Source organism: Penicillium roqueforti (genome assembly GCF_015533775.1).
Source record: "Penicillium roqueforti strain LCP96 04111 chromosome Unknown scaffold_44, whole genome shotgun sequence".
Lineage (NCBI taxonomy): Eukaryota > Fungi > Ascomycota > Eurotiomycetes > Eurotiales > Aspergillaceae > Penicillium > Penicillium roqueforti.
The window spans coordinates 57,863-83,850 of NW_024067608.1; the positions used below are offsets into that span (position 1 = coordinate 57,863).

General features: G+C 50.3%; 12 protein-coding genes across 12 annotated transcripts; 5 read left to right on the forward strand and 7 right to left on the reverse strand.

Moving 5' to 3' along the window:
* Positions 1-1,820: 1,820 nt before the first annotated feature.
* On the reverse strand, positions 1,821-2,564 carry derA (putative ER-associated proteolytic system protein Der1; the record flags this gene model as incomplete). The annotated part of the gene is made up of 1 exon (XM_039077487.1): positions 1,821-2,564. One exon carries the CDS (start codon positions 2,562-2,564, stop codon positions 1,821-1,823), a length of 744 nt encoding a protein of 247 aa, XP_038924733.1.
* Positions 2,565-3,028: 464 nt separating this feature from the next.
* LCP9604111_9254 (histone H3 family protein) lies at positions 3,029-3,642 on the forward strand (the record flags this gene model as incomplete). The annotated part of the gene is made up of 2 exons (XM_039077488.1): positions 3,029-3,206; positions 3,296-3,642. 2 exons carry the CDS (start codon positions 3,029-3,031, stop codon positions 3,640-3,642), a joined length of 525 nt encoding a protein of 174 aa, XP_038924734.1.
* A 594-nt stretch (positions 3,643-4,236) lies between these two features.
* On the reverse strand, positions 4,237-7,258 carry LCP9604111_9255 (uncharacterized protein; the record flags this gene model as incomplete). Its single annotated transcript, XM_039077489.1, has 5 exons — positions 4,237-5,731; positions 5,777-5,892; positions 5,946-5,963; positions 6,011-6,121; positions 6,176-7,258. 5 exons carry the CDS (start codon positions 7,256-7,258, stop codon positions 4,237-4,239), a joined length of 2,823 nt encoding a protein of 940 aa, XP_038924735.1.
* Positions 7,259-8,194: 936 nt separating this feature from the next.
* Positions 8,195-9,388, reverse strand: LCP9604111_9256 (uncharacterized protein; the record flags this gene model as incomplete). Its single annotated transcript, XM_039077490.1, has 1 exon — positions 8,195-9,388. One exon carries the CDS (start codon positions 9,386-9,388, stop codon positions 8,195-8,197), a length of 1,194 nt encoding a protein of 397 aa, XP_038924736.1.
* A 1,039-nt stretch (positions 9,389-10,427) lies between these two features.
* Positions 10,428-12,083, forward strand: LCP9604111_9257 (putative hydrolase, alpha/beta fold family; the record flags this gene model as incomplete). The annotated part of the gene is made up of 6 exons (XM_039077491.1): positions 10,428-11,135; positions 11,186-11,346; positions 11,401-11,481; positions 11,532-11,655; positions 11,708-11,836; positions 11,898-12,083. 6 exons carry the CDS (start codon positions 10,428-10,430, stop codon positions 12,081-12,083), a joined length of 1,389 nt encoding a protein of 462 aa, XP_038924737.1.
* Positions 12,084-12,316: 233 nt separating this feature from the next.
* On the reverse strand, positions 12,317-12,987 carry loc1 (the record flags this gene model as incomplete). Its single annotated transcript, XM_039077492.1, has 2 exons — positions 12,317-12,595; positions 12,670-12,987. The coding sequence occupies 2 exons, from the start codon at positions 12,985-12,987 to the stop codon at positions 12,317-12,319; spliced, it is 597 nt and encodes a 198-aa protein (XP_038924738.1).
* A 388-nt stretch (positions 12,988-13,375) lies between these two features.
* On the forward strand, positions 13,376-14,193 carry LCP9604111_9259 (NADH dehydrogenase [ubiquinone] 1 alpha subcomplex subunit 6; the record flags this gene model as incomplete). Its single annotated transcript, XM_039077493.1, has 4 exons — positions 13,376-13,418; positions 13,525-13,586; positions 13,759-13,905; positions 14,074-14,193. 4 exons carry the CDS (start codon positions 13,376-13,378, stop codon positions 14,191-14,193), a joined length of 372 nt encoding a protein of 123 aa, XP_038924739.1.
* A 359-nt stretch (positions 14,194-14,552) lies between these two features.
* LCP9604111_9260 (DNA-directed RNA polymerase core subunit RPC19) lies at positions 14,553-15,239 on the reverse strand (the record flags this gene model as incomplete). Its single annotated transcript, XM_039077495.1, has 4 exons — positions 14,553-14,686; positions 14,766-14,842; positions 14,945-15,036; positions 15,126-15,239. The coding sequence occupies 4 exons, from the start codon at positions 15,237-15,239 to the stop codon at positions 14,553-14,555; spliced, it is 417 nt and encodes a 138-aa protein (XP_038924740.1).
* Positions 15,240-17,081: 1,842 nt separating this feature from the next.
* On the forward strand, positions 17,082-18,533 carry LCP9604111_9261 (uncharacterized protein; the record flags this gene model as incomplete). The annotated part of the gene is made up of 2 exons (XM_039077496.1): positions 17,082-17,281; positions 17,333-18,533. 2 exons carry the CDS (start codon positions 17,082-17,084, stop codon positions 18,531-18,533), a joined length of 1,401 nt encoding a protein of 466 aa, XP_038924741.1.
* A 700-nt stretch (positions 18,534-19,233) lies between these two features.
* On the reverse strand, positions 19,234-20,322 carry rrp36 (putative pre-rRNA processing protein; the record flags this gene model as incomplete). The annotated part of the gene is made up of 2 exons (XM_039077497.1): positions 19,234-20,142; positions 20,191-20,322. The coding sequence occupies 2 exons, from the start codon at positions 20,320-20,322 to the stop codon at positions 19,234-19,236; spliced, it is 1,041 nt and encodes a 346-aa protein (XP_038924742.1).
* Positions 20,323-20,488: 166 nt separating this feature from the next.
* LCP9604111_9263 (NIF domain protein) lies at positions 20,489-23,053 on the forward strand (the record flags this gene model as incomplete). The annotated part of the gene is made up of 2 exons (XM_039077498.1): positions 20,489-20,584; positions 20,657-23,053. The coding sequence occupies 2 exons, from the start codon at positions 20,489-20,491 to the stop codon at positions 23,051-23,053; spliced, it is 2,493 nt and encodes an 830-aa protein (XP_038924743.1).
* Positions 23,054-24,067: 1,014 nt separating this feature from the next.
* Positions 24,068-25,516, reverse strand: LCP9604111_9264 (alpha-mannosyltransferase; the record flags this gene model as incomplete). The annotated part of the gene is made up of 1 exon (XM_039077499.1): positions 24,068-25,516. One exon carries the CDS (start codon positions 25,514-25,516, stop codon positions 24,068-24,070), a length of 1,449 nt encoding a protein of 482 aa, XP_038924744.1.
* Between the last annotated feature and the right edge of the window lie 472 nt (positions 25,517-25,988).

Below are 25,988 nucleotides of genomic sequence, written 5' to 3' on the forward strand. Positions count from 1 at the left end.
GTGAACCGCCACCTGCCACACGCCGGGGCCGTGCACAATGCGATTAGAAGTGTGTCCTTGCCCCTCCATTATGGGCCTCATTTGGAGTGGTATTCCCTCTGTATGTTATATATTCCAATGTAGCACTCGATAGATAGGGTATGCAATGGATACAGTATGCAGATGCCTGGTGAAACATCAGAACACCGGGCCAATCAAACCGCGGCTAAATTTATCAGTTGCACAAATAACAACGAATTATCACGCGTTTCCATGGGACCTTGACAGACCCCCCACCCGGACCCCGCTAAGCTCTGGTACGCCAACACGACCGGAGGGCGAATCCACCGGATAACCTACGGTTCACCACGTTGTATCCGTATCGCTAACTTTTAACTCGGGTGCCTATCTCAGTATGTGTCCTCCGATGTGCCCTCCGATAAGATCGGCCGATTCTCCGTTTTTTGGGTTCTAAGATTAGCCGATGTGAGACTCGGTGGGCTGGAGCCTGGGACTTGAAAAGTAAAGTACTATGTACAAGCATTTCGCAGATCGCCGGCCGTGCTTATCATAAGCGGGATGTGGGCGCGAAAAAACGGCGAATTACTCTTTGGGATAAATTGATATTAATTGTGTTCGTAGTCTACATATGATTATTTAGGTATCTGGTACGGAGTAGACATGCATTGACCAGGGTAATATGTGTAGCATGTACGGCGTACACGTACTTAGACACACTTACTATGATAGGCATGGAGTACGTGGCTCTTGCTTAGCCGGCCCCATAGCACCGGTTTGTACTGGACTTATGGGGCCCTGGATGGACCGCCTTCCGAGATCGGTATACCGCTCGTACTTTTCAACTTTCCACTGGTGGAGAGCATAATTGCCGGCAGAATATCAAGTTGGCACTTTTGCGGTGTGACTTGACTATACTTGAAATGCGCGGGGCTGTACGATCTATGATGATGCCTGAATTGGATCTGACGTAGTGTTCTTCACTCTTTCTAATAATAATACAGTAACCAGATAGAAGACTAGGCTGCATTATATTAACTACGCTGCCTATATTGTTTTAAATAGGCCTGTCGATACTATGCACATGCAGGATCGAAGCTGTATAGACTTGGCATAGTGCCATCATGCTTGGCTGTTTTCTATAAGGAGCTTTGATAGTAGTCGGCAATGCATGCAATCACGTGGTGTGGTTTACTTCATTTAACTTTAAGGGTCTATCGAGGGTCAAAGCGAAGTCGAATGTCTCTTGTACTAGCACTGTTTGATATGTCGTCATCTTAAGGTCTGCATGCAGCTCTAAGCGGTAAGCAAAGAAAAAATCTGGGTATCTGTGGCTATTCCTATCTAAAAAAATGCACCTGCAAACACAAAAGGAATCGGGTCCTACTCCTTGCTTTTTTGATAGATCACATTGAGCATGGGCCAAGGGCAACGTCTCACATGATCAGATAAGGGGTATCATCAGATAAAGAGCAGCTGCTCCATCGTGCCACTGTTGGACACAGCCTAAAGGGGCTGCCAATATCCACGTTCAGCAAGTGTCTCATGCAAAACTCGAACAATATAATATACTGTCATCTGATGTAACCAAGAAACTCGCTGTATGCAGCTTCCCCTCTGGTACGGCCCACGGTCTTGATATCAAAAGCCTAAACCCGTGAACGACATCAAGGCTAGAATCGGACCCATTGCACCCTTGGCTCTGCTTATACCAGCGAGACATGTCTTTCGTGGAAGAGATCGAGCTCAATTCCCATTCAACGCCACAAGAAACCTCAAATTCCTTCCAGAAAGCGACACTAGATCAATAAAAAGAATACGCTTCATCGAACCTGGGGCGCCGCCGCAGCCACAAACTCGCGGTTCACGTTAGCCGCACCCGTCGCACGCTCGTTGGGAGGCACGGGTTCAAACAGACGCCGCCACCAGCGAGGCGGGTCAAACGGGCGGTGGCCACCATGCAGAGGCGGGTAGACATCGTTAAAGAAGTACCAGATATGACCGACGACAACGCCGAGGATCTCATCCTTCGGCACGATCTTATGCACAATCACACTGAATCCCATCAGCACCCAGGGCAGGTAGGGAGCGGTGAATACCAGCAGGCCTAACAAACTGAGACGGGTATCTGGGTTGCGCCGGGCCCAGATATAAACCAGGCTGGATGAAAGCGCGCTGCCGAGGAAGGGTATTGAGAGGAAAGGCGAGATGATGAGGAGCGACGTCATGGCGTAGAAGATCAGCCATGCAAAGTGCGCCGGGGAGCGGCCGGAGGTTTCTTCCAGAAGGCGGGAGTAGCGTTGCAAGAAGAAGACGTGGAATAGTAAGTCGAGGTTGAGGGGTCCGAAATAGAGGAATGTCGTGACGAGTCGCCAGTACTGCGATTTAACGTAGACAGAGCGGAAGCTGTAGAATAGCTGGAATGGGGTCACGATGTTGCACTGCACCAGGACTGAGGTTGCGACGGTGGCTACCGTCCACCACCGGGTGACGGGTGGCATCTCATAGAACCATTGCTCGAGGGGAAACTGGCCGGGTTGCCCATTGTTCTCCCAGAGGGCGGCCATGACGTGTGGTGTTGTGACTTCTTATGCGGACGGGAATCGAAAGGAGCGGGAGTGTGATCACCACGAGCACTGACAGCTCTCCAAGTGCCTCCGGGGTATTCAACGTATGACGGAGATAAGACCAGGTAGGCCAGTTTATCGTCACGTGCCAGACACGAGACGCGTGTTTACGTGAGAATCACGGGGGCTGGGGCGCTAAGGCCCGAATGGTTGCTATAGCTTTCCCAGCATTTCCGAACAAAGACTGTTCAATTGTCGGCAGATACGATTAAATCCAATCCCTTCGAAAATCCTCGTGCGCAAGTGCAAACCTTTGTCTTCTCGATACTCGGACAAAGTTCCTGCAAGGGGCAATCTCGACATAAACGCGGCAGAACGCTGTTTGCCAGGCGATCAACCTCTAATTGATCGCTTTCAACACCCCACTACGAAAAATACCTACAGCGCATTTCTCATATAACACAATGCCGCCCAAGCAAGCCCGCAAAACAGTACCGGGCAGCGCACAGAAAAACAAAGCGCGCAAGACAGCCGCCGTGCCCGCCGCCGAGCCCACCACCGGCGACGATGCAACACCAACCAAAGCACGCAAGACAAAAGGAGGGAAGTCAAAAGTCAGCAAGAGCCCCGCCAACGTCCAACGTACGTTCAACTCTCCCACCAAAACAAGCGCCTTACACGCCTCCACATGCGCAACCCAATCCCAATCTCCCCATTCTAACAATTCCCAGCCGGAGACCCAACCCCCACAGGCCGCCGCCGCCGCTACAAGCCCGGCACCGTCGCATTGAAAGAAATCCGCCGCTACCAACGCTCCTACGATCTGCTCATCGCCAAACTGCCCTTTGCGCGCTTAGTGCGCGAAGTCGCACTCGACCTGCTCCCCGCCGAGGTCGGCGCCGAGTTGCGCTGGCAGTCGCATGCCATCCAAGCTCTCCAGGAGGCCGCGGAGGCGTTCCTGGTCCATCTATTCGAGGATACGAATCTGTGCGCGCTACACGCGAAGCGCGTGACTATTATGCAGAAGGATATCCAGCTTGCGCGGAGAATTCGCGGCGTGTGGGCTGGGCTGGGTTGAGGTCCGTTGACTGTTTCGATTATGTGGAGGAAGGGGGAGGTTTCGAGTTTAATATTAATTTCGTCGTGTGAGGGTGGCCTTTCTTTCCTTGTTGATGAGGGAAGAGGTCTGGTGGACATTGCTGGCGTATTGTGGGCATGGAGTTGACTTCGGCGGTGCTGTTGTCCTTGTTTCTTTTTTTTTGTTTCGTCTAGCTTCGACTGGTGAAGCTTGTGTTTTGTGACAGCGGGTTGGTTTATACCATATTGTTTGTACTTACGCATGATGTCGGGTGTTCATGTTCTTTTTTATAGGGAGCGAAAGTGATCTTCCTAGGGTGTGATATACACCGAGCTGAGTCCTATCAATGGTTTCAAGTCAACGTTTCCTACTCATCAATGGGTAAACTTCCGTGCTTAAGTATTAGAAAGGTATTTCTGGATTCGCCAATAATATCACCGTGTCAATAACCGCAGAATATCAAACGCCTTCCCTGGTAGCCATCAAATGGTATCGTAAACGAGCGCCTCCTAAGAAAAATTCTGAAACAAACGCAAAGAAAAACATAGAAAAAAACAAAAACGTATATCATGTTTATAGCAATAGACAAGCCAATCAGGCCGGACGTCTCAGACGGGGCGGAAGACCCGATACCAAGCGTTGGCCTTCTTCGCGGACGCTCTGCGCTTCCTCACCCTTGCCCTGTCGCTCCAGGGTCTCAGCCAGCATGTCGTCGGTGACGCTCGCCCACATCCGGTCATTAGCTCGTTTGGCCATTGCACGGCCGGCTCGAGCGCTTTTCTCAGCTTGCTCGCCGACCACGCCGCGGAAATACTTCCAGCTCATGAATGTTAGGGTCATGCAGGTGATTTGGCTGTTGCTGATTGCAGTAGCGGACTGCAGAGCTTGCTGGAGGTACTGTTTGGTTTGGATGGTAGACTCGGAGTGAACGGTTGCGCAGACTAGGAAGTAGGCAGCTTGTATATACTTGTTTGGACTGCCTTGGCAGAAGGGTTCAAGCGTTGCTAGAAGGGCGCTGAGCGAGGGGTGCGATGAGTGACTTGGATCACGGAGGATAAGAGCGGTGTTAAGACCGGCGAGGATGCGCGTATCACGACAGGGGTCATTGCGTCCTGTCTTGCTGGTAGCGGGGTCTAGTGACAGAATTGGTGATTGGAATATGTTCAGCGCGGTATTGAGATCGCCAGTTGCCTGTGCGATAGTCCCGGCGGCATATTCCATCAGACATTCAATGGTACCTAGGAGGTTAGAACCAAGCTCTTGGAAGACTTGTCGAAGGTCGTTGAGAGTCTGGCTGGCAAGCTCCCAATCGGTTCGAGCGCAAGCCAGGAAGACTCGTTGGAGGAGAAGGTTGCAGTAAAGGGACTGACGCCACTGAACCCGACGGTTGGCATTGACCATGGATTCTGAAATTTCTTGGGGGGCCTTGAAATTGCCTTGAACCATTCGAAGCCCTTCCTCGAGATATTTCTCGGCTTTCCGACCATCATATGAGTTCTTGGCACTGAGTGTGATTGAGCTTAAGAAATAACAAAGCGCATAAAGATCGTGCTGAGGGAGCCAGTTGAAGCTTAATAGCAATGTCCCATTCTGAACCTGCAAGATGTCACCTGTGTCGATGGATGATGGCCCGGCCGATTTACCGTTGAGAGGGACCGAAAATGACCCATCGGGACGCCAGTTGCTGTCGCTTAGTGTCTCATCCATCAAAGCCTGCATGACCTTCAACTTCTGTCCAGACTGGTTGACGTCGTACTCTAGAAGACTACAACAGATATCGACCATTTGAATTAAGGTTGTAAGTTGAGGTATATGGCGAAGTTCATCGTTCAGCTGATGGCTTCGCGCGACAGCCACGGCGCGCTGCGCCTGCTCGATAGAATCCGAATTTGTCGCTTGCTGCAAGTGTGCAAGTGATTCAATGACAGCCGCCATTGCCGAAACAGCCTTGTCCCCGTTACGATTAGCCATAGCCGTGATTTTGTGAAGATTCTGCAACGCTTGCACGGAGTCTTGGTGTGACGGAGATGACAGCGAAAGTGATACTCGAAGAAAGCGGAATGCGTACTCCCATGCGGCATGGCGGTACCTACAGATATTAGCATCCCGTGGTCAAAGGTGGAATGGCACATACGCTTCCACATCCTGGATCATCCCATCAACCGCTTTCAAGGAAGCTTTGGGGTTACTTTTATGGAGCATTCGAGCTAACAGGTGCTGCATGCTGTATTTCAAGTCAAGCATACGGTTCTATAAGAGTCAGAAATCAAAACGAATTCGCTATTAAGTTTCGGTTGACTGACTCGTTCACAAAGATCGATCTGCTCGAGTTAGTGCTATTCTGGAACAGAGGGAAACAAATACACACCCCTTTACTCAATGCTGTTTCCGCTTCAATGTCATTGTCTGTTTCCTCAAACAATGTACGCGCGTAGCGAAGTCTAACAAGAGCTTCTTTGCGAGGTTGCAGTCGCCAGTTCTATCATTTGTTTAGCTTGGGCGCGCTGTTCCTAGAATAGAGCAATTCACCAACCTTCAAGACAGCCTCCAAACAGCCCAATCCGGTAGCAACCAGCTTGTAATATTCCTCAACGTCAGTCTCTCGAGCGGTCAATGAGGTCGTTGTTCCACGAGCATGAGCAGCATTTAAATATTCATCAGCCAGGGATAACAGCAGAACCTGATAGTCGACTGGAGGCTTTGTAGACTTGGTAGGCGTCGGCTTCCAATGTTTTTCAACATTTGGCTGAGTCGGCTGTCTCTTCTTCTCAATATGGTGTGGTTGAACTTGCTTCTTCGGAGTCTGGTTTTGAATATTTGCTTGAACAGGAGACGGAGCTCGGGCCATGACTTGCGGGGTAGCCTGTGTCGCCGGAAAAGGAGCAGGCTGGGGTCGTTTCGGCGTCGAAATAGGTGTAGAAGGTTTTTTCTGATGTTTTACTTTGGGAGAGATCTTGGATGGCGTAGGTTCAGCTTTGACGATAGGGCGTGGTTGCGGTATATGGTTATTGGCTTGTCCTTGGTTGGTTTGGGTGTTTGGTTTAGGAGTAATAGGAGACGGGGCAGGAGCAATGTGAATAGGCCTGACTGGCGGCGGAGCTGGCAGAGCAGCCGGTGATATTTTTGGAGGACTAGAACTTGGGACGAAAGCTGGTTCACCATACTGAGAGAGTTGGGTGTATCGGGATCGCGGAGCAGTAGGCAGAGGTTGTTGTACAAACAGTTGAGACGGATTTACAAACTGATGTTGCAGCTCTTCTAGTTGAAGTTGAGGCGGGGGAGGACGCGGCTGGGGTGGAGGGGGAGATGGTAGTTGAGAGAGAAGCTGTGGTCCTGGCTGTGGCCGTGGTTGGAGAGGTTGTGGTGGTAATTGGAGCGGCTGCTGCGGTGAAGTCTGCGGAGGACGCGTCTGCTGCTGCTGCGGTTGTGGGGTATATGTCGATGGGTATGGTGTCATAGTCGAAGGATACATCAATGGCTTGCCATAGCCATTATCGTATGGCGGCGGAGCACCAAGGCTATTGTACAGTCCCTGCGGGGGAATTTGCCCATGCTGATACTGTGGCGGCGGTAGATAATGCGGGTATTGGCCGGGACCAGGTGGTGGGTAGCTCATTGCCCCGAGAAACGAACAATACTCGTATAAATCGAGTATGAAGTCGAACGCGCGGGATGGTGAGCGCGGGCGTGGAGCCTGGTGTCGGTCCGGATAAACCACGGGCGGTCAGCTGATAAGGTTTGTTGCGGTTACCTTGACTTCATTGACCTTGGGAAGTATAGGACTTCTTTATATCTGAAAATTTATAGGTTGTCTTTGGCTTGGGCTTTAAGCTGTTTTCAACCGAGGAGACATTTGCATAAGCCAAAGGATATGTATCCAAAGGACTCCAACAAAGGACCTTGCAAAAGAAGCCAAAAGAAGGTAAGTGTTGGCACTAGCCAAAGCCTTGACACCTATTTTGAATACAAGTGTCATTTATTATGGTATCACGATACTAGTTCTTAATCAACCCGATTATTCATGCTGGTCTGTGTAATGAGCCCCGACTAAAGGCCATGTCAGTGTGTCCACTTCAAGAATGAGCTAGCTGATTGGAATATTGGCTTACGACTGGCTGATGCACTCAAACACTTTCGATTTCGATCGTGTGGTGAAGAGCTGCTTGCTTTTTAGTTTCGTTTGTGTGTTTCTCGCTCTTCTTCTTGTTACTAGCCAGCCTTGTCATAGGTTATATATAGAAAGTTGTTTTCACAGACTAAGTCGTTTTTTCCGCCCTCTACCCAGAAAAAGAGATATAGAAAAAGACCACCAAAAAGATTACCATAAGGACGTGGGAGTCACTTCTTCTCTGAATGGTTGAATGGTTGAATTATATGAATATGTCTAAATACATGATGCTAACAAAAGATTAATCTAACGCCGAAACGATGCTCACTATACAACATATAGACAAAAGTCGGAACGAGAGAAAAAATGAACCTTGGTCCATCAACTCCTTATCTTGCAGCTCCCAAGGCTTCTCTAGGCCTCTGTTGCAGCTGAACAAATCCGTTAAACCATGTTGATGTATGTGTACAGTTGGTTGATGGGTTGGTTACCTATTCCAGAGTCGATTATTTCCCGTTCTATACTCGGCGCGAATGAGAGCGCTGGATGCTCGCGCACTGTCCAGGGACACAACTCGTTGCAGTTTTCGACACTGACTGAAGGTTCGGCTGGATGAATTCTTTGTGCTCCCCATGCCGGATCAGGAGCTGGACCCGTCCCCCCGAGGCTTCTTTGGGTCCAGAATGAATAGGTCGCTCTGCCAGACTTCTCCGAATGGAATGGTGCTTTTCGTGGACATGTCAATCTCGTATCACATGCGCTGCACACCGATATACGCTTGCAGGACGGGCAGGAAGAGTCGAAGAGGCGACATATCGTGGTTTGGTGAACGCTCGAGAGCCACAGGTCGACCGATCGATGTGCACATCCGAAGCGTGGTGTCATGTAATCTTCCTTGCCCACTTGGCCCGACTCGGTGGTGAGTTGGTATTCTGTGCGAAGAACTAGCTGGTTGTCGGCATTGATTTCTGGAAACAACGATGTCTTCAGCTCGGTTGCGCCATACTGCTCGGTGCATGTATGCCAGCAGTAGCGGCCGTCAACGGCGTCCCCAAATTGTGATTTCAAGGCTTGCAATGTCACCTGTCGCACTCGAACGTGATCCGCGAGATCGAGTTTGTCGCGGAAAGTTAGTTTCTTGCATGGGCATAGATCGACAACCCCTGCTAACTCTCCGATATTGCATGTTCGACTTTCTGGCTTCCGTCTCAACTCTCTGGATGAAAATGCGGCTCGAGGGTGGAGTTTCAAACACTTGGAGCATAGTTTCCAGCGGGGGTTTTCCAACAAGTTGAGGAATGCCCACCGGGGCGTGTCAAAGTTATGTCCATTGCGGTAATGGTGGAAAAGCGGCGCAAAGTCGCGATTGAAACGGAGGCATTTTGAGAGTAGGATCTCTCCGGAGATTGCGAACATGCGCTTGTTGGTCAGTGCAAGCGCAGCCTCCGGCAACACTGTCAGATGGGATACGATCTCCAGCAACAACTCGGTGGGTAATTCCATGAGGTAGCAACGGCCATGGCCACCCTCCTGTTGCTTCTTTGACCAGGGTCTCATTTTGATGATGGTCTTGAACCTCTTTGTAGCGCGGTACAGACGATCGGACATATCGGACGGGGAGTCTCTTATTAAAGCCATGGATGCTTAGATTAAAGGTCGCTCAAATATGTTCAGTGACCAAGCCTCATGAGAGATTGTGAATCAGCAAGATGGGTAGTGGCGTTTCGACTCTTATCATGCTGTAGTAGACATCAAGCGCATCGTGTGACAACCAGTGCTGCATCACCTTCAAAAGAAAAGAGAGCAGGTTCAGGTCCTTTGACCTTGAAGTAGTCTGTTGGAAGATAAAGATTCCCGGAAACGGACCATGGGACTAGGTCACAAAAGATGGGTGTAAATGCTATCAGCATTACATATAAAGAGGCAGAGGAACTGATTATTGGTGGCTTAGCCGTTCTTTGTCTGATGATCCATATGCAGAGCACCGGATACTTCAACATTTCCACCCTACATTTACCATGGTCGATTTAAGAAGGACATTGCTATTGTCGGAAGACATGGGGATTTCTCCCTGTGCTTGACGCCGGAAGTGCATTTAGGGCTTCCGCATGCGGCAAGGCGATTGCCGCATTGAGCATCATATCATCATCACTTCGTATTCGGCGGAATGCCCCCAACTCCTCCCAACTGCGCCAGATAAGGAGGGTTTCCTGCATCAAAGTTAATCTCAGCCGTGTCTGCGCTATGACATTGTCAACTGACTACGTGCATGACGAAAAACGCCCGCATGTTATGTTATCAGGTCCCGTGCAGCCCTCAGAATCATGACTAAGCCATCCTTGCGACACAGATCACCTGACATATCGTGCATAACTATATGTATCACATACAAAGGCATAAAATCAGCTTAGTCACACTGAACCATGGGCAAGGGGCGGAAAATCCGAACATAATTTTTTGCCGAGGTCAGATCCATATCAACTTTGGGCTCTAGATCCTTCGATCAGCATTGTGCTTTTAAGCCTGCTTTTTTCTTTTCTAAGAGTCATTGGATATCAATTTGTCCGTTTATTTGATTTGAGCATTCTTTAGTGTTTAGATATTCCTCATGCACGACCTCATCTCGACCCTTCTGAATTCAATCCCCCTATCAGTCCTCTTATCCGGACTAATCGCCATGGGCTTGATTTCATGGCTTCGTCCCAAGGGCCGCATAGCTTTCCATCACGCCACGGACAATAAGTTGACATTGACCAAAGTCTGCGGTGCTGGAGGTGCCAAAGAAAAAACTACCTTCGTGGATGTCTGTCGGTCTGCAACACCAGAAACATGCAACCTAAACCCTTTCTTGTTCAATGGGCACCTACAGACAGCCTGGACAACTATGAAATACGACGATGTCCCCATTTACTACAAACGTAAAATTTTTGAGTCAGATAGCCCCGCATTCTCGGGCCATTATGCCATGGATTTCGTGGTCGCACCGTACGACATGCCTCAAGACCCGGAGCTTACGGATCAAGCGAGAAAGTATACGCAAAAGTGTGGTCTGCCATCACGTACATCCTTTTTCTCTAAGGATGAATTTGCTGCGCTGCCCTCAGATGACACCAAGCCCATGCTTGTGCTTCTGCACGGGCTGAGTGGTGGCTCCCATGAAGTATACCTGCGGGAAGTCCTGGCACCGCTCGTGAAAGATGGCGCATGGGAAGCATGTGTTGTCAATTCGAGAGGATGTGCGGAGACAAACATCAGTACCGGTGTTCTCTACAATGCTCGAGCTACTTGGGATGTTCGCCAGGCTGTGAAGTGGATCAGGGCGCAGTTCCCTAATCGCCCTCTTTTTGGAATTGGCTTCTCACTCGGTGCCAACATCCTCACTAATGTATGACCCCTGCAAACCTGACTGTCTATACCCACTGACAAAATGTGTAGTATCTGGGAGAGGAAGGTGAAAACTGTCAACTGAAGGCGGCCGTGATTTGTGCGAGCCCGTGGAACTTGGATATTGGTTCTATGATTTTGCAAAGCACCTGGATTGGCAAGGAGGTATACAGCAGAACCATGGGGTCAAGTATGAAGAAGCTCTTCGAGGCGTGAGTAACTCTCTGTTCGGCTGATGAGAAAAGGTAACTAACCAAGTGAAACAGACATGTTGATCAAGTCTCGACAAACCCTCGTATCGATGTTGAAGCGATAAGAAAGATTACCTACCTCCATGAGTTCGACCGGTAAGAAGAATTAATTCTGGCCAAAAGAGTGCGATTCTAACATGCAACAGAGCTCTGCAATGTCCGACCTGGGGCTACCCCACCGAGGGAGCGTATTACCGTGATGCCACTTCCACCGATTCCATGCTTGCTATCAGGATTCCTTTCCTTAGCATTCAAGCCGAGGATGATCCTGTAAGTTATCAATGTCCTTTTTGTCACCATTGAAAGATTGCTGACTTTATAGATTGCTTGCCGAGAGGCTTTGCCCTACCAGGAAATGACTCAAACGCCATATGGAGTCATGTTGACTACATCGTGGGGTGGCCATCTCGGCTGGTTCGAGCTTGGAGGGTCCAGGTGGTTTGTCAAGCCGGTATGTAACTCGCAATGGACATTAGAATTGAAAGTTAACTTCATACTAACCGTTCCTTAAGGTGGCGAACTTCTTCAACAAAATGGCAAGGGAAATTGACACTAGTATCCCTGGTGTTGTTGAACACCCTGAAAAACTCCCTGGAAACATTGCCTACCACGATGACGCCAACAAAAAGCCTGACCTAGCACCTAAGCCTGAATACGTCTCGATGCGACGCAAACTCGCACTACCTTTGGGGCTGTAATTGCCTCTCTGTAATTGCCTCTCAAACATTCTGCCCTCCCAACCAACTGCTACAATCACCAGGTTCAAAAGCGACAGGTCATAATGGGTTACAAGGGGAACCACAGCATGGACGGTGTTTATGCAAAATGATGTTTCTGTTCCGATAGACATAGATTGATAAACCGGTGAAAACGCCGAACCCCGACATCTAAATACATAATCAAAGTATAGACACAAATTTTCAGACTTTTTTTAAGCAAATGCAACGGTCTTCTTCTTTGATCGCCCGGGCTTCGAGATACTATCCTTGATACTCGTTGGCTCCCCGGACTTGTCACCCCTGCCCTTCTTCTTTTGACGAATGGAATCCTTGACATCGTCGAACTTGTTCTTCCTGTCCTTCATGCGGGCCTCGGCCTCGGCCCTCTTTGCCTCGTGGATTTCTTCTAATTGACGAGCCTTCATCATCTTGGACTCGATCTGGCCTTCCTTCTCGGCGTTCACGATGGCGAGAATTGTCATCATGCCCTCCTGTAGGTGATAGTATTAGTATAAGACTTCCGTAGGTGCAATCAAGAGAACATAGCATGGGAAGCAAAACGTACCGCATCATCGACGAAAGTCTTGCCCTTCTTCTTGCCCTTGGGCTTGATCACTCCAACGGGTGTGATTTGGTTCAACTCGGGCAGATCCAGCTCCTTCTCGGTGTATACTCTCTTCTTCTTTCTCTTCAGGTTTTCGTTGGCAGTCCGGGACTTGGTCTTCTGTTCCTTGGCGGGGGGACGCTTGGGACCATCTTTCGATTTGCTGACGCGCGAGGCAGCCGCCAGACTGGCAGACTTGCCTCCCTTTGCACCTCCTTTGGCGCCTCCTTTTGCGCCTCCCTTTGCGCCTCCCTTGGCACCTCCGACGTTAGGAGCCATTTCGTAGTGCTTGAAGAATTGACTGAGTTGAGACGAGGCGGACAGAGATTGAGGAATGCAAAGATTGATAGAGCGGCGAGAAAGAGTTGCGACTACTTCAACAACCCAAGAAAAATCGAATAAACTCTGCAACCGAATCAGAGATATCGAAAAATATTCGACAGAAAAAAAACAAGAGCAGAGAACGTCGCGCAGACGGTCCGATAATCCCCAAATTCGCAAAGATTTTTTTTGAAAAGGCAGGCGGTGAGCCTAGCCCATTCCACCACCAACCTCAGATCGAAACCTCCACCCTCATAGCTCCGGAACCCACGTTCAATTCCCTCCCGTCTTTCTGCACCAGTGATTGAACCACGCTGGATTGAGTGGGCACTCGACTCTCCTCAACATGACTATCAACCCTACCTATCTGGCGCAGCGCTCGCGCTCCTGTACGTCCCTCCCACGCCCGATGCGTTCCGCCGTCCACCCGGCGGGATCGTCAGCGGAGTCTATCCCACCTGCGAAACGGTGCTAATATAGCTGCTCATTTTCTAGCTGTCAACTGGGGCGATGCGAAATTCCGAGTCCTGAAGTCGTACCGGGAATGGCTCCGCGCGGTCAGTTTACCCCGAGATCCTAGACGATCCACCTTGTCCCTTGATATGCTCTTTACTCCGTTCCTGGCAGATATCGCAGGAGCGGATTGATTAGTGGCTCGTTTTCAGTCCTGGCTTCAAAGGCTACAATTTGACCCGCAACGGACTCAGCTAACCTGGTATCACCGTACAGTCCCCCGAGATCCAGACCATGTACTCCCTCGGCATGCCTGTATCCGCCATCCGCACGAAGATCCGCCAGGAGTTCGAGAGACATCGCTACGTCAAGCAATTGCCAGTCGTGGATGTGCTGTTGTACCAGAGCCACGCCGAGTACCAGGTTAGTCCAGGTCCAACCTCTGTCCCGGTGTATATAATATGCCTTTGCAACATGCGATTCTTTCAAGAAGACAATTATGAGAACTAATGCTTCTCGTCTTTATTTGATTATCCATTGTTGTAGTCACCCTGCAATTCAAGATCAAATGCTGACATCATATCAACCTAGGAAACCCTTAACTACTGGAAGCAGCTTTCTCATGTCATGAAGTACTTCCGCCCAGAGGAAGATCCTGGCGCACGGCTACCCCCCAACTTTGTCTCTGGTTTCCTCGAGGGTCGCAATTAAAGCTTCCCTTCTGTTTTTTTCTCTCCCATTTCCTATCCCCTTCATCTCGTTTCCGGTCCGCGATGTGGCAGTTCAAGGAACTGCGCCATCGATAGACATGATGTGTATATATTGTCTGAATAAGCCATTCCATTATCTTATCTCGTTCCTGTCAAGCCTGGCTTGAGACTTGCTGCTGGCTGCACACATCTTGGTAATAAGTTCGTAGAATGCATCACGAATAACTTCGTTATGTTCATCAAGTATTTCTTAAACTATACACCAAAAAACCAAAAGCACTTGTCATGCCCGAGCTAGAAAATATACTTTTCCCTCTACCCAGAACGCCAATTAAATAATACATATGCAAACAAACCACCTCATGCCTCCATACGGTTCCCACTCTCCGCATTAAATTGATCCCGCGAAGCAGTGAACTTCTCCGTCACAACATCGCACAAGTCCATCAGATCATTGAAGCCCTTTTCCAGAGCCTCGAGAGCAGTAGTCGTATCTGTGTCCAGTCAGTAAAATCCACATCCCACATCCAGTATCCGGCAATAGAACAAGAAAGTAGCAGTAGGAGAACATACCATTAGTCTGGATACGGACATTCATCTTCGGATCCGAGGGGTGGGGAATAGTATAACCGCAGAACTCAACGGCAGGACTATTAACAAGTCAGCGACGTTCTTCCGAAACCTTCAACCTCAATTCCATGAACCGAAAACATCGATACACCGAATCTAGTCTCGCAGCGCAATACACTCACTTCTTCATAATCGCATACCGCAGCGCATTACCCATAGTGTGACCTTCGCCTTCAAACTGGAATGAAGCGGCGGTTTCGGTGGCGCCGGCGAGCTGTAAGGAAATATGGTATTAGCTTGATGCTCTCTTTAGGCCTATGATCGCGAGGTCTATTTGGGTACCCGCGCAGATCGGATACGTACCACGACAATCTGTCGCTCCTCGAGGATGGGGTCGTTGGACTGGAGGAGCTCGACGGGCTGCTCTGCGTCGACCATGGACTGGTCCAGGTCTTGGGAGTGGACGGATTCAGGCATTGTGGTTTTGTGAGGGTGGCTGTTTGGGATTTGGGGTGGGTGGTTGGGATTTGCAAGACGGTCGGTTGATGTCTTTGCTGGCGGTTGGCTTGGAAGCTTGGACTTTGGCCTAACGAATTTGCGCGATTTGGATCTCCAAGTCGAAGATTATCGCGAAGAAAAAAAGGTGGGTTATCGATAGTCGGGTCTCACCGCCTACTGTTTTTGTCTATAAATTGCATTTGTCGAAGATTAAGGGTGTGATTATTCTAATAGGATTGTTAGAATGTTAGATTGTTATAGATTTATGTGATAATGTTTGTATTTTTGAAAAGTCTTCACCTAGGTTCTTATAATAATACGAAGTGGTGGATCACGCAGTGTTTATCAACCATTTAGTCCCCCACTATGCGCAGAATAATGTTGGGAGTAGATCCTTTCCGTAGACGATAAGATACTCCTGTGGAAGTATAATGATTCCCTCTTTGAACATACCTGCAGTATGACGGGTTAAGTATACGAGGTTTAACTATATTACATGGATATCTCCCGATAGTTAAATGAATAATATCCTATGAAACGTAGAATCTCAATAGTTACATGTATATTATAGTATGAAACAAGGTAATGTCGGTTTCAGCCATTTCATCTCACATCGACACCCTAAGAACTGCACAGATGATATGCAACTCAAGGCACGCACCCCTGGTCTGTGCATCTACAAGGGCCGTGACAGGAGGCCAATCGGTCTAATTTCAGAGGCAGGCCAGGGTCTATTATTACTCTATACGGAATAGCGATGCTCGAAATAGGTAACCCGTGAGAATAACTGAATTATTCTCAGTCTCAGTTTCAGTTTCAGTGTTTTCGTACTCGCATGACTTTGGACGCCACACACTAGTGGCCCCTTTGATATAAGCGCCCGCTGCGCCTTGTTTGACGTATAACGCCATGCGAGTGGATGGAGGTGATGTGACATGTTTTTTTTCTCTGCCAAGCGTCCACAGGATGAGGTTGGGTGGGGGGATGTGATTCGATAAATTTGGTATCAGGAGGTGCTAGTCTGGTTTGCTTGTTATACTACTGTTAGAGAAGGGATCCACCGTGTAGCGAATTATTGAAGTGTAAAAGCGAGATAAATATAGTTGTTAAGGGTTGGTACGGAGTAGTTGGGGAGGACTATTGTTAATAGTGGGATTTAGTACATATAGGGACCTCCGTGCAAAACACAAGGTACAACATACACTCTTATACTAATTACAGTCCTCTCCGTACTCTACAAATATATCCCAATCCTCAAACAATAAAATCGGTGGATCCTAAACAGAAACACATCGTGTCTCAGTTGGGTCCACCGGGCAGCTCGGGTATCTGGTACTTAGCTGGGGTGACCGCTGATGCCTTTTTCCCCTCTTTGTCATTCGGAGGATCAACGTACTGTGTACTTTATCGCCGGATTAATTTCTTTTAACCTTCCCCTGGAGAGCTTCGGCGATCTCATCTTCCTTTTTATTTTCCTAAGCCTGGAGGTGTCGACCCCCTCTCGGACTTTCTTTATCGTCCATTTCTCTCGCTTGTAACTCTGGACTCTGGACTCTGGTCTGCCGCTTGACGCTTAACCGCCCTTCTTCCCTCTTCTCGTGGGATATCTCTACACTTGGATATACTGAGGCGATCCCACGTTTCGATCCGCTTTTCGGACTTTGCCCGCATCACTCCAGATGCCCTTGCATCTTCTAAAGGAGTATCAAGTCAATATACAGTGAACAGTGAATACACTGAAGGAACACACTGAACACACTGAACTACTATATACTGGAATCTTCTGTGTGATACCTTAAAACCGATCTCATCGTCTCGACCATGTCTACCGCAGTTGCTTCCGCGGCGGCCCCCTTGTCATCGCCACACCCGACTCGCAACCCAAGCCCAAGAAACCTCCCATCTTTGGCTCCTCCGAATAATACCCCGTCCAAGTTCTCTCCGCCCCGGATGTCCAAAAGCCCTAAAGTGGGATCCGCGCTACACGGTTCCCCGACCGAGAAGAGAGGTCCAACTTCCCCGTAAGTTGAGAGATTCATGGAACCGGAGCTTCACATATTAACATAATTCAGACCCCAAGGTGGCAACGGAGGCCCGCACATTACGGTAAAGAAGGAACCGGGATCCTCCCCACGGATACAGAGTCGGCCCCGGCCTCGGAAATTAGACCTCTCGACTAGTCTTCCATCCTCCAGTGGTTTGTCGGTTCGTGCTCCGGGGGGACCTTTGACCGCCTCAATGCACCATGTAGGCCTGGCGTGCCTGTCGCCTGGCTTCCAGACCCACGATCCGATCATGCGAGAGCAGCTGCAGCGCAGCCTCTCCGTGCGGGATCAGCAGCGATCGATCATTGAACAGCGCATGCACCGATCCGCCAAGGATGATGGTCCGGACGGTATGAAGCCTTCTGAGTCGAACTTGATGGGGATGCCCAAGACCGGAAAGCGCAGACCTCCGAACGGCCTGTCCATCGTCCCTCCATCCGCTTCCCAGTTCGCAAACGAGCGAGTCATCCAATCGGCTCCGCTACACCAGACTTTCACTGGCAGATACCAACCGCAGCCATTGACCCGCCATGTCGTCAACCAGAGCCCGACCCTGGGCTCGACCTCCCACATGCACCAGCTGCCGGCAACCCAAACAAACAATCGTCTTCCTCCCCTCTCCGACGTCTTTGGTTCCGATGCATTGGGTCGGGACCGGGATTCTGGCCGGGCGAATATCCACTTGAATGCATCGAGCAGCAACTCCTCCCAATCTAACAACTTGGCGCCGATGCCCTCCCCTGGTCTGCCGGGTAGCGTGGCGCACACCCCCAGCCGACCCCGCGAATATCACTCGGCCGAAGAGGCCGTGCAAGAGATGTCCGGCGGACGAGAGGAGCTGCTGCCTCGCATTGTTCACTATGGAGGCCACCAACCTCCAACCCCGCCATCCCCACAAGTCCACCACGCAGGCCCCAAGACCGCGCCTCTTGCCCCAGAACCGCAAGCACCCCACGGTCCGCCTCCAGCCTCTTTTGGTATGTTTGCCCCGTCCGATGTTACGGCACGTCGACGCCCTCGGAGCGAGTATGAACAGGACAACGGAAGTCCGCCACTGGGTCATGGTCCCGAATCTCAATACCGGCCCAATCCAGCTGCCATGCCCGGTCCACATGCTTCGTTCCCTGGACCTTTCGGTGCAGGAAGAGATTCGCCAGAGACGCAGCGGAGAAAGAAGGATGAATTCCTGGGTCTCTGTGCACGGGCTTGGGATTTGTTCCACTCGTGATACGACATGCTCTGTTGGTCTCATGCCTCTTGTAGAGGCTTAGGCCGGCTCTGCTTCCCAAGTTCAAGTAATGATGGAATTTGCTTGGACCTACTTGCTGGCAAATGCCTAACCCTCAGATCATCCCGATGCTATCATCTTATATTCTCATAGGAGTTTGCTGCCTTGGAATGCAAAGGCCTTTGATACTAAGTCCCAGGCGACATTGGTCCATGGCAAGTCCAACCAATGCAATGCCTGGGCAGTGAATGTCCATCTTCCGACTCATCCTGGACGATCGAGTCTGGAAACCTTCCATCATACCCAATGATGCTTGCATCAATTTCATGTTATCTATGCCACGACAGTATTGACAGGGCAGATTGGCACCCTGTAAAAATTTTGTGTTTGGATTCTTTTCTGCATCAAGTTTGCTTTGGGCGTTGCGGGTTCATTGCTTCGTATTATACCTTTTGGACTTGTTTTTGGGAGATAAAGCATTATGGTAATGAGTTCTCTGCCTCTTATTGGCCTATTTGGAATGCCTTCTTTTCTTCTTTTCAGCCTTTGCTATTGCCATCAGGGCCCTCAGCTCCGAGACTGGTCATTTTAATGCATCACTCGAGAACATATACCCGTGGACATGTAAACAGATATTCAATACTCATATGCTATATGTGCTTTTATTCCCAGATAGATCAACGCCGTATACCACAAAAAGTTACTCCAACCTCCGCCTCTTCCCTCCATTAGGCATGCCTCCATCCTCACCACCCTCCGCCCCCCTCCTCTCCCAAGGCATCTCCTTCCGCTCCTTAGAAGTCATCTTCTTACGCCTCCTCTCCAGCGCCTTCGCCCGCTCCCGCGATCCCATCTCCGCATACTTCCTCTCAAGAACCTGCTTCTGCAACTCCGAGTTCTTAAGATAGTACGGACTAGCCTTCTTACCCTCCCGAATCAACTGCTTCTCGCGCTTCTTATGCTCAGCCTGCACATCCGCCTCGCGCTTCTTATTCTGCGCCGACCGCAGCTTATCCTGCGCCCGCCGAATCTCCCCCTTCAGCTTCTCCTTCTGCTGCAGGTTCTTCGTCTTCCGCATCTGCTCCTTCAACTCGTTCAGCTCAGACGCCCGGTACTCGTCCAGGAATGCATACGCCGTTCCGCCGTGCGGGTGCTTCCCCACGCCGCTGTGGCCCATGACGGCTGCGTCGAAGCGCGGGTCGCGCGACCGCGGCGCGGGCGGGAGTTCTACTGCTGTGCGCTTGCGCGTCACGGCGTATTTGGACGATTGCTCCATCGGCGCGTGCTTCGAGGAGCGGCTTTTCTTTTCTTTAGATTTGGACTTCGAGGCTGCCGCGAGCTTTTCTTCGCGTGCTTCGCGGAGTTTCGTGCGGATTTCGTCGACGGTTGAGGAGGCGGCGGTGGTGCCGTCTTTTGGTGTGCGCTTGTTCTTCTCGCGCATTAGGGCTTGGGCTTTGGCGAGCGCGCCGAAGGAGATGTCTGCTAGTGAGGCTTTGAAGTCGTCGTCGTTGTCGGCTTCGGATTCTGGTTTTTCTTCTATGTCTGGTTCAGAGTCGGAGTCGGAATTAGATCCTGTGTCTGTGCCTTCGGCGGAGGAGTCGTCTGCGTGCTGCTTTGTTTGTTAATTTGGTTTTAAGTAGATGTATGGTTGGCTTACTGATTCGTTGGAGTTGGATTCGGCATCAGAGCCAGCTTGCGAATCCTCGTCGGAACCTGATGCTTCAGAGAAGACATCCTCGTCTTCTGGTCGAGCTCGCACTCGGCGATTGAGCAGATCGGTAATAGCCATTTTGGTGTTGCTGTAGTTGGAAAACCCCGCGGAGGAAGAACCGTCAAAAAGAAAAATATTGCCGCTTGGGGCGGTCAGAGCGATAAGAACTGATTAGATATTTTTCGCGATGCCCTGATGGGAAGAACGTTCTTAACCACCTGGGCAATTTGCGTTTGTTTTATAAATGTTCCTGCATCTTCTGCGTGGCCGAGCCTCCCCTCACTCCCCACTTACTTTCTCTTCGCGTCACTCTCAGCATCTTCTCAGAGCAGCCAATCAGGTATCGCCTCCACTATTCGCTACGTGGATAGCATATGTCGATTGTTGATTATTCTGACTTACTTTTAAATAGCTTCTTGCAGTGCCAAATTCTAGCGCTTTGAAATCCCGGAGATTCTCTACTCTCCTTTCGTCACGTCGCACCTCCCTCAAGCTGTCCCGCTCAAACAAAAGACGTCCTACGTCCGAACACCAGTCGAATTCAGTTCCCCAGCATGCCGATTCAGATTATGAGGTGAACATGAACCCTGGATCAGCAAAGAATGGACGGGGGGGAAGTCGGCAGGCCCCCTCACACAACTCTTGGGACCGCAATGCCCCTCGGGATGTACATCGTAATGCGGGATATGACTATCTTGTGCAAGGCAATCCTATACCTTCGCAGTATACTCCTACGCAGAGCATGAACTCGAACTTTGGATATCAGCATCCACAGGCTAATCAAACGTCACCGGCCTATCAATCTCAGGGCTATGCTCCTACCATGCCACAATACGAACCACAAATACCATTGGGACAAGGCCAACAATTCGGCGCTTTTAATACTTTGCCGCAAAACCCCATGAGCATGGATCAAACTTTCTTTCAAATGGCACAGGCTATGCCCTGGATGAATCCAGGCTTTGATAGCGGGATGCCATTCCCACCTTTTCCTTTCCCTGCCGATATGAATACCCCACTACCCTTCCAAAATACCCGATCTATGAGTACGATGGCCGGTGGCACGGGACAACGGTTCGCATCACCCCAAAGACAACGCTCGCCAACACCACCAGTCAAAATCCCGCTTCCCACACTGCAATACACAAACCAAGCGTCATTGAAGCCAGAGAAGACCGAAAAGCGACCACTCCTTGTTATCCTCGATCTCAATGGCACCCTCATCTACCGCAAGCTTCGCAAATTCCCCCCGAAATTCGCCAGACGCACGGGCCTAGATGAATTCCTAGCCACGCTAATCAAAGACTACAAAGTCATGATCTGGTCCAGCTCCCAACCGCAGACTGTAGAGGCAGTCTGCGAGCAGATCTTCCCAGGGCCCATGCATGATGCTATCGTCGCCCGCTGGGGACGCGACAAGTTCGGTCTGACCTCAGTTCAATACAACAAAAAGCTCCAGGTCTACAAGGAGCTGCACAAAGTCTGGGCGGAGACAAATATCCAAGGCGCATTCCCAGGCAACGAGCATCTAAAAAACCCCCCTGCCTCATCACCAGGCACCAATACACCGCACAAGAACCGCAAGCAAAGGCTTCGCGATGCCGAGGCTGCAAAGCTCACCGCGGGCCACCGCTGGGACCAGACCAACACTATTCTTATCGATGACAGCAGAACTAAGGCTTCTAGTGAGCCGTACAATATCCTTGAGATCCCGGAGTTCAGCAATGATCCTAATATCGATGAGACCGAGCTCTTCAATAAGGTCCTTCGCCGTCTCGATTATCTCGCCCACCACGACGACGTGAGCAAGGTCCTCCACGCCTGGAACGAACGCGTGGAAAAGGGCGAGGGAACTATCCTTGATTTGGACATCGGCATCCACGAGGATTCTGTCGACGATGAGGACGGCGGGATTAGTCTCCTCCCAACGCAGTTGAACGCTCCAAAGCAGCTGAATGCCGGCTCTAAAAGCGATCCCATAACGTTTGATGGTTCGAGAGATGTCCCTGCTCCTACAACTGCCAAGTCAAAGAGAAATAAGAAGGCCAAGGCTAGAGCCAAGGCGAATGCCGCAATTATAATAGCCCCGAACACTGCAGCTACGGGATCCGCAACCGCCACTACAACTACCCAGCCAACGCAATCCCAACAGAAAACAGAAGGGAAAAACGGGGAAATCCCAATGAGCCGCAAGGCGCGCAAAAGAGCTAAGGATGCCGCCGCCGCCGCCGCTGCCGCCACCGTCGAAGCTAAATACCAGGAGCCAAACGGTATTCCCACACCGAACGTTGACAATGGAACGAGCAGCCGAGTCGTCGCCAGTATCGAGCCAAACGTGCACGATTACCCAATTGGCAAAAAACCGAGTCGCCGAAGACAAAAAGGCCTCGCCAGAAGGGCTAAGTTGGAGGCTGATCCTCCTGTGGGTGAGCCTGTACAGCACAGATACATCTTCCGGAATAGGGATGTTGCTGCTCCTCCTGAAGCTGAAGCCGAAAATGCTTCTCCTTCTGCTTCTGCTTCTGCTTCTGGCTCTGGTTCTGGGGCGGTCTTTGAATCCGCCTCTGCTACTGCCCATGCTGCCAACGCCGCCAATATCATAACAAGCGGTCTATCTCCTGAGTATCTCCCTCCAGATGCGGATCTGACGGTGGGAATGCAATTGGACGTCGATGCGTATGTTCCGCCGGAAGTCATGACTACATCGGGAGCCAAGCATGACCGGTCCCCGTCACCTGCTTCATCGGTTGGGTCGAGGAATTCGCTGCTTGACCGTCTAGAGGAGGGCCTCGGGATTGTGAAGCGTTGAGGTGTGTTTAGCTATTAGCTGTTCTCGTGGTTGATGCATGGATTCATACTGAGCATAGGCCTCTTTTCGTTCTGCCTCCCATTTGCGTTGTTTCTTAGATATCCCGTCTTGTGTATTCTTACCTGTTTTAGATGGCTGGGTTTGTGGTTTGTGATGCCCGATGAATACTATTGCATAGTCAACGCATTGGCTCTGTCATACCATATCGGTTTCGTTCGTTTATTGTGTATCGTGTAAACGGCACTGATATGAAGTGTCTTCGCTGCTCTTCCTCTGTTTCTCTGTATTTTCCTTTCTTCTGTCTCTATATCTTGCACTCATCGCCCGCCAAATCAGACCCGCCGACTGCTCCATTCATCCCCATTACTTTCGATCTAGCTAAAACTACAAAGTAAGTGATACATTTGCACAAGGCCTCCATTATATAGGTCTCTCCACAGCCCGTGGCACCGCACCATGCTACGACTCCAAAGCGCACTCTTCCACACCTCGATCTACTTTTTCCGTATAAGCTAAATTACGAGTACCTCGTCGTTCCCCTCTTAAGGAGTCAGAGGAGGTTGCGAGGATTATCCAGGATTATCTTTATCTTAGGTTGGGAGTTGGGGAGTCTTGATGTTGAAGCTACGTCGTCGTTCCCTCGCTTGAAATGTGAGCAAAAGAAGGAGATTGTTCACAACAACGAGGCTCGCTACTTAGTTATATACATGAGATGCATATAGAAGAAGTAGAAGTCTGTGAATGAGCATTATTTTCGAATGCTTTTAGAAGAGTGTTTTCTTCTCGATACTGTTGCTGCTCTTGGCAAGAATGACCTTCTTATGACAGAGGTCATTTCTGAGAGGCTATTCTGGCACACCTCTGGCGGGGGAATATGTGAGTGCATTATTCCATGGTCGTGCAAGGTCAACAACCGGAGAGAGACATTGGTTATGCGTTCCGGGAAAGACACATAAAAATCGAGAATAGCAATGTCAGTTCTCATACCTGCCGAACCGACATCTCAAGGTAAAATCAACCGTTCCCAAAAACAGCACCCCAATACTCCCTCACCGCATCACAAACCCCCTCATCCGCGGCCCAACTCCGGAACTTATCCTCAAGCTCGCAAGCTGTCCAAAGAATCTCCTGCCAAAATCCCTTCTCGACATCAACCTTGTCATTGAACCCCCGCACAACATCCACCGGCAGCGTCCAGGCGCGCGTATACTCCCCCTCATCTGTAAACGCGGGGTTAACATCATGGAGCTGGAAGACAGTGGCAGGATTGAATTTAGGAAAGTTGGCGTGGATAAAGAAGACGTCTGGCGCGGGGGCGTCGTCACCTCTGACACGCCATATCCCGCGACTCGTCAGGGCGAAGTCCTGCACGGGATCGAACTGCGCCATTGCGGAGCCGGCTATGCCGCCGTGGATGGTTTCGTGGCCGAGGGCGCAGATGGACTCGCTGACTTGGTGGAAGGATTCGTGCATGGCGGTCGCGGCTGCGAGGAAGGTCTCCTTGTCGCCTTCGCCGGCGGCGCCTTGTGAGAGAAGGGGGTAGTAGTGCGAGGGCCCGTAGTAGTTGTAGTATGTTGCGAGGAGGAGGGAGCGGAGATGGGATCGTTTGGAGAGGAGGACTTCGCCTGATTCTGTTGACTGGCGCAGGTCCATTGGTGGGGGCGGATGGTTTGCGATTTCGTAGAAGTGTGGAGAGGCGGAGGAGGCCCAGAAGTCGGGCCAGGTGACCATGCCATTTGAGAGGAAGGGCTCGGTGGTAAAGAGATGTTCTGGTTTCTTGAGGGGGAAGGCGTCTGCGTCTAGGAAGAGGATTTCTTCGAAGGAGGAGAAGAGCATTGCGAGGGGCTTGAATTGGTATTTTTGGATTTGGGCTGGGGCCGCGATGAGGATGCGGGATAGAACTACGCACCGCGCGTTCAGCGAGGGTAGAACTACATCGCATATGTAGGGTTCGTACTCGTCTTCGTCGGAGAGAAATACCTCCATCGGGAGCGTGGAGCCGGTTCGGCGGAGCATGCGGAGGGATATCACTAGCACTGGGAGGTAGGGGCCCCCTGCTGTTGAGACTATGCCTTTTGTGTTGGGGAGGTAGGGGAGCTCGGGTGGGGAGTCGGCGATTGCATTGACGAACCCCGTATGCGCTTCTTTCATGGTTGTGATATCTTCCTCCGGAACGTAGAGGGTATCTGGGCGCGGCGGTGCATTGTGAGCATTGAAGCCTTCTGTGGGCGCCCTCTGATATTCGACGATAGGCTCTGTGCCCGGCGCATATTTCTCTAGCAGGGCGTGGAATTCTTGCCAGAATTGGCGATGTAATGGTGTTAGGTCTGTGGTAATGGCCCGTGAAGACGAGATATTGGGGATGTAGGATTTGAACTGTGTCAATATTGCCCAGGTGAGAAAGACAGCGAGTATGAAGGCTGCCAACAGCGCTCGCACGCGCAGAAAGGATCTCGGGATCATCGTGGAAGGTCTCGGATGTAAGTCCTCTACCCCACAGCTTGATCGATAAGATCGACGATCGTTCCAATGACGTCGATGGTCATGTATTCAAGGCGCGAGCTATGGCAAGTCATTCAATGGAGACATGCCATTTCCAGAATGTAAATGGAAGATTATCCCTTTTGCACAGACCGCTTTTTCGGCCGTATATAAGCCTTGAAGGATTCATGTAGAGAGGCAATCTTATATCAGCTCTATATATAATTGGTCAGCCTGTCGTTCCAAATAATCAACGAGGTCATACGGGAAACACTATTTGTTTTAAGCTACTTTAGGTAGTCACATGACTTACGATACTATTCGGATATCACCTGATCTGTCGTGTCTCAATTCAACCAATAATAGAGAATTTACTTCTGAAACCGGTGTGGAACCATCTATAATTGCTCTGTAGATCTGTAGATCTGGCTAGATCGCCTTCCTCTCTCCGTCA